Raw genomic sequence first — 13,499 nt, forward strand, 5'->3', positions numbered from 1 at the left:
CATGTGGCCCTCTAGGTCCTCAAGTGCAGCCCTTTGATTGAATCCAAACTTCACAGAACAAATCCCCTTAATAAAAGGATTTGTTCTGTAAAACTTGGCCTCAGTCAAAAGGCCTTGCCCAAGTTGGCCACATGTGGCCTCAAGACCACAGGGTCCCCACCCCTGTTGTATACCAGTGAAATCACAGGTCTAGGACTGAGGCTCAGGATGGCAAGGAGGACTGCGTATGTAGATTGGACACTCAACTTAGGGAACTGATGAGATCACCTAGAAAGAGAAGAGGAGGGGTCTCGGTCCTGAGGTATGCTTATACACAGGAGGCAGTACATGAACGAGGGTCTTGCAAATAAGACAGATGCTGTTGTCCTGACAGGTAGGAATAAAATCACAACAGAACAATGTCACAAAAACTCTGGAAAGAGAGTATTTCAAAGGGGATGATCAGTAGTATCAAATGCTGCATATAGGTTAAGATTAGCATTAAGAAGAGGCTACTGGATTTAGCAATAAATAGATCACTGGTGATTTCCAGGAAAACACAGAATGTTCCAGAAATCTTAGTGCAATTTTAAGCTATTAAAGCCTTTACTGCACTGAATATATAATTGTTACTTGCATTCGTTAGCTAGAATTAAGTGAGCAGAACCAGTGAAACAATTCATACAATGACTAGAACATTGTAAAGCAAAACAACTGTCAAACACCTGAGAATGCAATGATCATTTGTAACTCCAGATGACTGATGATAAATCATGCTGCTTACCTCTTAGGAGAGATCTGATAGACTAGAAGTAAGGAAGGAAACACACTTTTAGACATAATCAATGTACAGATTTGCTTTGTTAGCAATTTGCTATAAAAGATGGCTTTTGGGGTGAAGTTGAGGGGAGTACTTAAGAAAGGGAATGGGGGAAGAATAGTAGTGGTGATATCAAAAAAAAAAGAGGAAGAAAGAAAATAGCATCAATGAATCATTTAAAAATATGTAGAAGAAGGGGCAGCAAGGTAGTGCACTGGATAGAGCACCTACACTGGAGTCAGTTCAAATCTGGCCTCAGACACTTACTTTTGGGCAAGAAGGAAGTTCAGAACAGTCATGGACTTGCAGGGAAATGTTGGAACATGTAAAATTTGAAATATATTCTTAAAAAATAAACAAAAAAAGGCTTAGCTGTTGAGGATGAAGAAACACACAAAAGACTGCTCAACTCTACCCAAGTATAAGAGAGATCTTATAGAAACAAGTATTATGCTAAACAAGTAGGCAGTTTAGAGAAATAAGATAGCTTTGGCTAAAATATATGATGTAAATGGTCTACATTTGAAAGTCATTTAAAAAAGAAAAAGTGGAGTAGAAATATAGATGTCAAAACGTATTCAAAATGAACTCTCAAAGCAGGTTAACATAAGAGCATAAAAAGAAAACATGTAATAAAACTGCTATGGAGATAAGGTAACGAAATTACATCAATAGATTCCCATTTTCTCATTACTCTTCCCAGTTCACAGTGTCTCCTATGGTGTAGATGCTGAGGGTGGGTGCGCATTTTAAAGACTCTCAAATGTTCACTGAATTCCTTATTGTTACAACATACTTTGAGATCAGTGATAAGAAGGATTCATTATCAGTTTGCATTTATTGGAACATGGGAAATGTTTTATAATAGCTCATAGACACATGATGTTTTCAATAACCAAATGGGCCTATGTTATTTTTACAAGCCTTTAAATTGAAATATTAATTGAATAAAATTTCATAAAAGATTTAATTTCAAAATCTGTAAATCTACTTGAATACATAGGTTTAGTAAAAGTGTTAAATACAGCCAGAGAAGTGGTTTAACACTTGGTGCATAAAATTGCATCTAACAGATTTCCTGTTTGCACAGTCTCTACATTTCTGAAGCCATGTTGTTCGAGTAAACATCTGTATTCATTGCTGCTCCTCTCCCTTCCCTCTGTCTGCACAAGCATGCTCAAGGACTGTAGCCACACACTTCTGTTTCTCTTGTCATCCAAGACCATTTCAGACAGCAAGAGGCCAGATCCTGATGTTGAAAATGCAAGACAGATGTTGAGAATCTGAAATCATTTTAAGAATTGCGAGGAGTCCACCATGGCAAGGTCTTGGCATAGCAATGATATGAGTCAAATGCATAATGTTAAGGGGCTCAAGAATATAGAAAAGGTAAAGTCAGAGTATGGTTCATAGGAATGGGGTTGTAAAAAAGGTGATGAGCAAAGGAAGAGGACTGAGACAGACATAGCCAGGAAGACCTGAATTCCCGTTAGAGTGAAACTGGCCTTCTGAGAGGTAGCAAGGCATAATATAGATAGAATGGTGGACTTAAGAGTCAAGACCTAAGGTCAACTTCCACTTCTGATAGCTCCTGTGTAACCCTGAGCAAGCCACTTAACTTCTCTGAAGTTTCATTCCCTCATCTGCAAAAAGAGGGGAATGGACCTGATGGTCCAATGATCAGCTATGATCCTATGGTTCAACAGTGGATGGCAAATGTTAACACAAAAAGACACAAAATTATACATGCATTAATGGCTACAAAAACTTTTATTGAAACAAAGGCCATTTTACTTTCTTTCTACTTTCTTCCACTTATTAGCCTTTGGCTAGAATTCAGGATTAATAGTCACTGATGCACTCATTCAAAGTCTAACTATGTTAACCTCCTTAGTTCACTTTATTTATCAGAACAGAAGTAGGTGAGATGAAGCCAGAGCTATAATGCATTAGTGTTATGAAAATGGTTTGACTTCAATAACCAAAAATGCTTGAAACTGAGTGCATGTTTTTTTAAGTTCCAAAATGGCATTTCACAGTCAAAAGGAAAAACGGAAATTTGCAGTGATATTCAAGACAACTTCTGAAAAATCAGGCAAAACTTGCCTATAATTTCATATCCCATAAACTGTATAGAGGTAACAGAATTACTTGGCCAGCTAAAAAAAAACTTGGCTAAAGCTTCATGAATACACACAAAACACTGAACATACAGAAATACAAGAAAAAGAATCCAGACCTTCCACAAAACTTGTCATAAACATACCCACAGAACAGAACACTTCTTTATTTATAATCTGATTGGGGTGCAGTCCTGCAGCCTCAGAGATGAGTTCAGTGCCTGTTTTAAATACCAAGAGATGATAAGGCGACTGGGGTTAAGGAGTCTAATCTTTTTGCATCTATTCCATGGATTCAGCTGGTATGTGTGAGAACATTTGCTTGCACACCCACAGATCAATCACTGTGGCCATCCACAAGTAGGACCACAGCGTTCGAAAGGTTTAGGCCCAGGAAGAGTCTGAAAACGGCTATAAAAAGGTCGAGGTGATGGCATCGAGACTTTTCCCTAGATGACTAAGCTTTATTTATGGTGGCAGTATTATGAAAATAGTTGAACTAAAAAATCCTAAACTGCTTAATTCACTGTATGTGTGGTTTTTTTAAATCCCAAAATAGCATCCAAAAAGTTTCCTGTTATCTTGGTTTGCACTTGGGTAAATCCATATTTTTCCAACAACTGTTTGTATTCTGAGCTACTCCTCTGCTTGCCTTCCGTCATACTAAGAGACTGCAGCACAGCTCTTGGAGGGTCTATCTTCTCTTCGCCAAGTACAATTTCAGCTACTAGCAAGGCACAGGCTGTATTTGCAAAATAAATCAAAACACAGTTCATTAAATTGACAAGTTTCTTGACACATATGCAGTGGATTACTTCTGAAAACAAAACAAAACAAGAAACCAAGGCTATGCTAGAAGAGAATTCAGAATCCTAACGAGTGGGCTAAATTTCACAGGAAGACGGACAATTATTAGAAAGACAAGATACCATGAAACCCCCTGCAAGTATTTTCCATGCCTGTGCTGTTTCTTTACTTACACACAGATTCTGAAAGCATGAACATCTTATTTAAATGGGAAAAAAATCTATAGATCTAGCTATATTCAAATCTGATAGATTCACGGGACAGCAGAACAATCAGCTGATGGATGATTATTAGAAAGACAAGGTATCTTTAAGCAAGCTGTTAGATGTGGTGCAGGGGACAGAATGCAGGGCTAGAAGTGAGGAAGATCTGAGTTTAAATCCTTCCTCTCACCCTGGGCAAATCACTTAACCTCTCTCGGCCTTAGTTTCCTCATCTGTAAAATGGGTATTTACATAGAATCAACACCTATCTCCCAGAGTCACCGGGAAGCTCAAATGAAATAACATATAAAGCACTTTGCAAACCTTAAGCTCTCTATATTAGATATCATTATCATTATCATTATCCAGTATATGATTTACATACCTAGCATCAGAAAATATTAACATGCCATTTAAACGAGAGGCAAATCAATTAGCAAATGCTCTGGTTAGGGAATGAGCAATTTCTAAAAAGCCATTACATAGTAATATATTATTACAATGTATCATAATATACTATAATGTATCACTAATATATCATAATACACATATGTACTATATTATAATGTACTATATTTTATTATATAAGATACATATTTATACTGTATGTATTATATATAATTATATGTCATACAATTATATATAACTACACATCTGATACAATATATCATTATAATGTATTATGATATTATTATAATGTATTATAATATACACTCTTATTTTATCAGCATGCCATTAATTCTAAAGGTTTAAATGCACATTCAAATTATATTTGCCATGAATAATGGGCAATATTTTACATTACAAGATTACAGAAGTAACTTCCCTTGATAGCGTAAAAGAGACCCAACACTTCTGCTTTGTCATAAACAGCTAGAATACAAGAAGCAGAAATCTGACACCTAACTTTAAAATCATTTAAAATAATTTCATAAATGCCCTCTACACTGCTATGAGATCAAAGGATTCAGAACCTACAGAAAGCTTAATGGTTATTACCTAGGCCAACTTTGGCCTAGAGAGAGTGGGGAGGGACTTGTGGAGAACGTGCCTAAGGTGGGTAACATCTGAAGAACAGCTCTAGCACAGCCCCCTCACAGCTTTTGAAACTGAAATTCCTTACCTGGTTTGCAAAGATCTGAAATTTTACTTAATAATGCATCAATCTTGTCCTCTGGCCAGTCATGGAGGACTCTTGAAAGGATGTAAAGATCAGCTTCAGGGATGTTATCTTCGAAAAAGTCCCCTAGTTACAGACAACAAAATGAAGAAAAGTTTAGGAAAATGGAAGATATTTCAAACATTCTTAGTGAAAGGGCTTATGAGACCTTTTGCCCACAATGTAGAGATGGATAGGGACTGGACCCACTATTTTATTGTCACTATTTTAATTCCCTTTACCAATGCAAGTCAGTCCCATCTCTGTAACTTATTGTCTCAGAAAGTTGTCTAGAGAAGAGATGTCAAACATGCACAGGCCACATGCAGCCAGAAACACTCCAGGATGTGGCTGGAACCATATTAAAATGTAATTGGGAAATATTTAACAAAATTTAAAAAAAAAACAGAATAAAATAATGTTAGTATGTGGTTCTCTAAGTCAATATGCACCTGCAGGCATACTTATGTACGGTTTAATGACCCTTGTATCTATTTGAGTTTGACGTCACTAGTCGGGATCACTGAGAAGCAAGAGTGACTCCTCTAGGGTCACAAAAATAACATGCACCAGAGAGGTACGTGAACTTTAAATGTATTTTTTTTTTCAGTTATTGAGCATTTTTTCCTCCCTGCTGCTTCCTCTCCCCGACCACAGGGGAAAAATAGAAAACAAAAAATGGAGGCCTTGTAAACAAATGAGTACAGTCAAGGCAAACAAACTCCCATATTGTCCATGTCCAAAATGTATGTCCCCACTCAGGAAGTGAGTAGGATTCTTCATTACTCATCCTCTAGAATCATGATTGATTCCACCGGCTTCAAGGCCAATTTTTTTTTTGAGGGGGGAAGGCAGGGCAATTGGGGTTAAATTACTTGCCCAAGGTTACACAACTAGTAAGTGTGTCAAGTATCTGAGGCTGGATTTGAACTCAGGTCCTCCTGACTCCAGGGCTGGTACTCTTCTACTCACTGCACCACCTAGCTGCCCCCTTCAAGGCCAATTCTTTATCCTACTAGACCACCTTGCCTCTCACAAAGAAGTAAAACGGGGAAAGACAGGGAGGCAGAGTAGGGGTAGTTAGCAATGGGATTCAGGTTCTAACTAAGAGAAACAGAAGAGTCTATATGTCATTTGTAAAAGTCATATTTATTAAAAAAATAACCAACTTCCCTCCAAATTTGGTTATCATTGTGTTCTAATCATGGCCACTAGAAAAAAGGCACACACAATGAGAAGGGAAGGCTATTTTTTGTTTTCAATTTCAAATCAATCTAGGTCTAAGTTCACATCTCTGCTGAATCAAGAGAAATATTAAGGTGAAATCTTCCATTTCTTTCTTGCAATCCCTATCTGAACCTCGCTAGGGCTACAATGACAAAAAGTTCATAGCGGAAGCCTCCTTATCTTGGACACCTTAATTCTGGGGCTTTACGTACTCAATCTAGAGGACAGATGAATCCCAGGAGTAAGAATACACATGAAGAGGTCTTACATTATTCCAGTCTTCATTTTGGTCCACAGCTTGAAGCATGATTAGATAGCGGGACCATCTTCTTTTAATGACCGAAAACATGTTAAAGCAACCTTTTTAATTATGACACGATGCTCAAAAAGCTTTAAGATTGAAAAGATTTTTTTTAATTAGTGGGAAATTTTTAAAAATTTAAAATTAAAAAATTTAATTCAAAATTAAATTAAAAAATCTGCAAGTTTCCCTTGTAACCCAAACCAGTTGAAAATATTGCTTTGAAGTTCTAACCAAGATCTGACCCTCTCATTCTGTCCTACACTATTTTGCCTAGGTGATAATGAAACAGGTCTTAGGACTACAGCTCTAGAGTCAGAAGGGACCTTAAAGGTTATTTTGTCCATCCCCCCTCACTTTACAAATGAAGAAATGGAGGTATATAGAGGTTAAGTAACTTGCTCAAGGTCACACAGTTAATAAATGGCATAGCCAGAATCTGAACTCAGGTCTTATGAATGAAAGTTCACTGTACTCCCACTAACTCTCAGCTTTCTTTTCCCCTTACATTTAAAATTACCTGATGTGAAAGTTATTCGACTGGTGTCTTGTCCAGTAGGTTGAAAACAAGAAACATTTTCAATGACATTAGGAAGGTCAAATACAGTCACTTTTAGATTTGGGTATTCTTGTATTAGCACTTGGGCCAAAGCTCCCGTACAGCCTGCGGACAGAAAAGAATTTAGAACCAAAAATACTTTCCTGGCAGTTACAAAGAACTTGAAGCACAGCCAAGTTTGCCTTTAGGCGACATGGAAGATACAAGCTAAAAGATGGGTGTAAAAGAATTCTCTCTAATTACAGACTTCAACACTGCAAAGGCCTGTTATTTTGTAAATGTGGGTAATCCCTCTACCTACTCAGATGGCAGCCATTCTATAACTTAGCAGATAGGCTTTAAGAGTCTGTGGCTAAAAAAATCCATCACTGTGACCAGCCTGACAAGCAGCCTGTTTGTCTTCAGAAAACAGAAACACAGGGGAGACCACCATTCAAAGCATTTTCAGGTTAGTGTGCTGGAATGCTAAAAAAGTGAATAATACCATTGAAGAATGATGTAATGAAAGAGAATGCTTCTGCCCTGTTGTCTTTCTGTTCCCAACATAAGATTCCTAGAGATCAAGGTGTAACTCCTGACTAGTTCTAGTGATACAGATACACACACACACACACACACAAACACACGTGTATGTATATGTATACACACATAAATATCAATAAAGTATTAACTAGGCATTTGACACAAAAACAATTTCAGGCATAAAGAATACACATGAAGAGCTCTTACATTATTCTAGACCTCAATTTGATCCTTAGCTCGAAACACTGATGAGATGATGGAACCATTTTATTTTAATGACTTAGGATAGGTTAAATCTACCTTTTTCATGATGACATGATGCCCACAAAACATTACAAGGTTGGTATCGTTACTTTGTTCACAGGAAGTGCTAACATTGTTAAAACAACCACAAGGGCCCTCACCGAGAGGCAGTAACTATTTTTTTCTTGTGGGCAGGTTAGCAATTGATCAGACACAAAATGCCATATAGGAAGAGAAGGTCCTAACTGGGAAATAAAATGGTTGAAATGGTGTGAAGACTGCTCAGAGTTCTAGCTCCTGCTCATTTTATATCTTTGATGATAATAGAAGCATAGTCCACTGGAGCTGGAAGGACCCTTGGAGATGACCTAAACCAGCGGTTCTTAACCTTTTTTGTGACATGGAACCCTTGGACAATCTGGTGAAGCCTATGGATCCCTTCTCAGAATATTTATTTTTTAATGTATAAGATAAAATATATTTTATTTTAACAAAAAGAATTACAAAGTTATTTTGCACAAATTCCCCAAATTATAAAAGATTGCAAAAGAAATCAATTATATTTAAATAGTTATCAAAATTTTTTTTTAAAAAAAAAGTTAAGAGACTCAAAGTTAGGAATCCCTGATCTAGTACAACTCTCATTTTAGAGATTGAAGAAATAAAGTGATTTGTCAGATGTCCCACAGTTAGGTAGGGGCATGATGAGGATAGGTTCTTTAGCTCAGATTATAAGATTGGGATGTTAAACTAATTTCTAGGAGATAAGGCCTCACTTTCAGTACTTAACATATAAAACTGATTTGTTCTTAAAGGGTCTTCATACAACCGGGTAACAAGAAAACCCATGAATTTGCTTCCTAGTTCTATAATCTGTGCAATTCAATTTAAAAAAAAAATTTATTTTAAACTCAAATACAAAATGAGGGAGAAAAAGAAAACATTTCCACGTACACAGGAGAACATTAAACGAGGATGCAATATAAAACCATGGATTTCCATTTCACACTGTTCATTTTTTTTTGGAAAGCTATGTAATAAATACTATACATTGTTTTCAAAGCTACTCAGCTTTTCTGTGCTTCCTTCTAAGTTTTCTTTTTTCTCGCTGTGTACTTTTTATTTTTTTCTCCCTCCTTCCTCATCCTGCTTGTGCTAGAGAAGGCTACAATACAATGTGAACATATGCATATATGTAAAACCATACTATACACACTTCTATTTATGAGTTCTTCCTCTGGCAGTGGCTAGAATCTTCCTTTATAGGTCCAAGACTTTACATGTTTTCTAAAATCAACCATCTCATCATTTCTTATAGTGAAGTAGTATTCCATCACAATCATAAACCACAATTTGTTTAGCCATTAACCAGTTGAAAGGCATCTATCATTTCAACCAATCAGATAGGTGTAAGATGAGATCTCAAAATTGTTTTAATTTGCATTTCTCTCATCAATTATTATATGATTTATTATATTATATATTATATATTTATTATATTATATTATTATATGATTTAGAGCATTTTTTTCATTGAAAAACTGCCTGTTCATATTCTCTGACCATTTATCAATTGGGGAATGAATCACTGTCTTATAAATTTAAAAAAGCTCTTCCTATATTTGAGAAATGAGACCTTTATCTGAAAGACTGCCAATGAAAATTTTTCCCCAAATTTCTGCTTTCTTTCTTTTTTTTTTGGTTTTGTTTTTTGGCAGGGCAATTAGGGTTAAGTTACTTGCCCAAGGTCACATGGCTAGTACAAATGTCAAGTGTCTGAGACCGAATTTGAACTTGGGTCCTCCTGACTCCAGGGTCTGTGTTCTACTCACTTTGCCACCTAGCTGCCCCTCTGCTTTCCTTCTAATCTTGAATATGTTGGTTTTATTTGTATAGGATTTTAAAAATTTAACATAATTGTGATTATCCATTTTATACCTCACAATGCTATCTCTTGTTTATTTATAAATTATTCTTTATCCATGAGTCTAATAGGTAATGTGTTTCATGTTCTAATTTTCTTGTATCTTTATATCTAGGTCATATATCCATTTTTATCTTATCTTGGTATATGGTTTAAGTTTAGCCCTTTGACTGAATCCAAACTTCATAAAACAAATCCTCTTAATAGAAGGATTTGTTCTGTAAAACCTGGACTCAGTCAAAAGGCTGCACCCAAGGACCTAGAAGGTCACATGTGGCCTGCACATTTCCCACCCCTGGTTTAAGGTATTGGTCTATGCCCCAACACACTGCCTTCCAGCTTTCCCAATAATTTTCACCAAATAATGAATTCTTATCCCCTATAATCCTTTACTATTGTGTATTGTAAGCTTACTCTGTATCTATCTACCTATGTATTGCTTAGCCAGTACCGGATAATTTTGATAATTACTACCTCATAATACAGTTAAGATCTGATACTGCTAAGCCTGCTTGCTTCCCCTCCCTGCCCCCCTTGTTGCTATTGCTAGCATTTTTTTTTGAGGGGGGAAGGCAAGGCAATTGGGGTTAAGTGACTTGCCCAAAGTCACACAGCTAGTGTGTCAAATGTCTGAGGCTGGATTTGAACTCAGGTCCTCCTGACTCCTAGGCTGGTACTCTACTCACTGTGCCACCTAGCTGCCCCTTAATGCTAGCATTTCTAAAACAATACTGAATAATATTGGTGACACATAGTATAGTTTCCCTGTTTATCTCTTTTAACTAAATCTATTTTAGTTATAACTTTGAGATCATGATCCCTACCCCTGCATTTTTCACATCACCTAAAGCATAATAAATTCTATTTTAGCCCTTTATTTTAACTCTGTGTGTATCTCTCATTTTCAATTTTGTTTCTTATAAACAACATATTGTTGGATGCCAATTTTTAATCCATTCTGCCATCTGTTTCTTTTTTATGGATAAATTTATCCCAGTCACATTCAAAGTTGTAATTACTTGTCCTAATTAATTGATCTTAGTCCTTATTCTACCCACCCCTCCAAAAGTCCTTCCCTTTTCTTCTCCTCCCATCCTCCACCTTAAACTACCCACAACTAAGAGTGCCTCCCTTATCCTCTTCCTCCCATCCTCCACCTTAATCTACTCAACCTTCTAAAAGTCCCTCCTTTATCCTGTCTGCCAGCCCTCTTATTTCTTTTATCCACATTTTAGAGATAAGGAAAATTAAAGCTAAGAGAATTTAAGTTGAGGAAGGGAAGGAAAAGCCTCAGCATTTATGTAGTGCCTCCTGGACACTGTGCTAAGTGTTTCTTTTTTTTTTTTAAAGCAAATATCTCATTTGTTTCTCAACAACACCATAAAGTAGGTGCTATTATTATCCTCATCTTATTAATTTGAAACTGAGGCAAACAGACTCACCCAGAGCCACATAGTGACTATCTGAGCCTAGATTTTAATCAGGTCTTTCTGACTCCAGGCCTGGTACTCAATCTACTACCTGTCTCTGTAAGTTAAGTGACTTGCTGAGGGTCCACACAGATATTACTTCTCTGAGAGATGAGTAGGACAGTTCACAGGCTACCCACATGTCCCTTAAAGAACTTAAAATTTCCTTTGTCTAATTCTTTGCACACCACGCAATTTTCAACTTGGGAGAGCAATTAAATGAAGCCACTAGAGAAGCCTACCCTGTTCAGATAAGCAGTTTGGTTTTCAAGCCAATTACATCCCCTATGGTCATAAATTTGGTATTGGGGTTTATGTCATTCTTTTGTGAGTCTGGTTATGTTTTCTGTCCTTCCCCTCCCCTCTCCTCCAACCCCAGCTTCAGCAGCCCTACCTAAATGGGTAAAATTGTCAACAGATGTTCCAAAGCCAGCAGCACCAGACTTTGGAATGTAGTGATCCCATCAAAGTGCTACTACCTAAGAGTATGGGAAAGTTGGGTACAGGGTACAGGAGCTGCAAGACACCTCAGCAATAATCTCTTTCAATTCTGACCCAAATAGGAATTCTCTTCCACATCATACCTGAGAAGCAGTCATCTAGCTTTTCAAGACTTTTATACCCTTCTAGATGTGTGTATATATATATTGTTCACCTATTAACCCAGATCTGATGAGAGCAAGGTTCCAGCACTACTAACCTTCCACTCCCACCTGCTTCCTCTCTATCAGTTCTTCCTTTCACCTCATTTCTATGAGATAACTCTTCTTTTTATCTTTTCCTACCCAATTTTATTTTTTAGAATCACTCCATCATTCTCAGCTCAGCCCTAACCTTTCTTTCAAACTACCCAAGTAACTGATGACAGTCTTAAGAATACTGATAACACTTTTACATGTAAGTAATAAACAGTTTGACCTTGTTGCATACTTTATGATTGATCTTTAATGCTTACCATCTATTTCTCCTAAATTTTCCACTGTGTTCTGGTCTGTTTGTCACAAATGCTTTTCAGTTAGTTAAATGTCCATTTTTTTTTCATTCAGTATTATACTCAACTTTTCTAGGTAAGTTATTTTGGTTGCAATCTCAGCTCTTTGCTCTAAAGATCTATGATCTTTTAATGTAGAAGGTTCTAGGTCATGTGTAATTCTGACTGTAGCATTGTAGTATTTAAATTGTTTTTTTTTTCTTGTTGCTTGTAATATTTTCTCCTTAACCTGGGAGTTTTGAAACTTGGCTATGATACTCCTGTAAGTTTTCATCCCAGCATCTCTTTCAGGTGGTGATTAGTAGATTTATTTTCTATTTCTACTTCATCTTCTTTTCCTAGAATTTCAGGGCAATTTTCCTTAATAATTTCTTGTAATATTGTATCGAGATTCTTTTTTTTAATCATAACATTCGGGTGGTCCAACAATTATTACATTATCTCCGTGATCTCTTCTTCAAATCTGTTGTTTTGATGTCTTATATTCTCTTCTATTTTTCATTCTTTTGATTTTATGTCTTGTGTCTTATAATGTCATTAGCTTCTCCTTGCTCAATTCCAGTTTTCAAGGAATTATTTTCTTCCATAAATTTTTGGATCTCTATTTTTCCATTTTATTGACTTTCTTCTGATAATTTTCCTAATCTTAGATTGCTTTTATTTTTTTTTCTAATTATTCTTCAATTTCTCTAGCTGCCTATAATCCTTTGGCCTGCACTATTGATTTTTTGGAAGCAATGCATTTTATTTTGTTTTGATGCTTTTTGGTGTTGTTTTCATTTACATTCCCGTAGTCATTTTGTACATGGTTCTCCTGGTCCTCTCTCATCTCAAAAAATGTTTTTAATTCCCTGTAGTTTAATTAGGAAGAAAATTATTTTGGCAGAATGAATCTCAAAAACAAAAGGAACTTATGTTTGCCTTTCTCCTGAATGTAGTAAGCTCTGTCAGATAAGATTCACTCATTTTGCTACTAATTTCCACCTCTTTCCCAACACTCAGCAGGATTTGAGAGGCATGAAGACATCAAGTTGGTATTCTTTGATTATGAATGAGTGGTCTTTTGGCAGAGGCAGAGTCTTGGAAGTTCCAATCCTGGCTTGGATACATACTAGCTATATGACTATGGGATGAAGTAACAACCTTTCAGCACCTAGGCAACTCTAATGGTATAA

General features: G+C 36.4%; 1 protein-coding gene across 2 annotated transcripts in view; it reads right to left on the bottom strand.

Annotated features, from left to right (window-relative positions):
- Nucleotides 1-918: 918 nt before the first annotated feature.
- Nucleotides 919-13,499, bottom strand: part of LOC118838394 (probable bifunctional dTTP/UTP pyrophosphatase/methyltransferase protein) — a 50,554-nt gene continuing 37,973 nt past the window's right edge. Inside the window, exons 11-13 of one of the 2 annotated variants that reach the window (XM_036745681.1) lie at nucleotides 7,137-7,280; nucleotides 5,053-5,175; nucleotides 919-2,048 (exon numbers count right to left, since the gene is read on the bottom strand). In XM_036745681.1, coding sequence (XP_036601576.1) covers nucleotides 1,840-2,048; nucleotides 5,053-5,175; nucleotides 7,137-7,280 — 476 coding nt within the window. In that variant the 3' untranslated portion in view covers nucleotides 919-1,839. Of the gene's footprint in view, nucleotides 2,049-2,550; nucleotides 3,662-5,052; nucleotides 5,176-7,136; nucleotides 7,281-13,499 lie in introns of those variants that run through there. The other variant, XM_036745680.1, reaches the window with a different exon arrangement.

The sequence above is a fragment of the Trichosurus vulpecula genome, chromosome 2 (assembly GCF_011100635.1).
Source record: "Trichosurus vulpecula isolate mTriVul1 chromosome 2, mTriVul1.pri, whole genome shotgun sequence".
NCBI lineage: Eukaryota > Metazoa > Chordata > Mammalia > Diprotodontia > Phalangeridae > Trichosurus > Trichosurus vulpecula.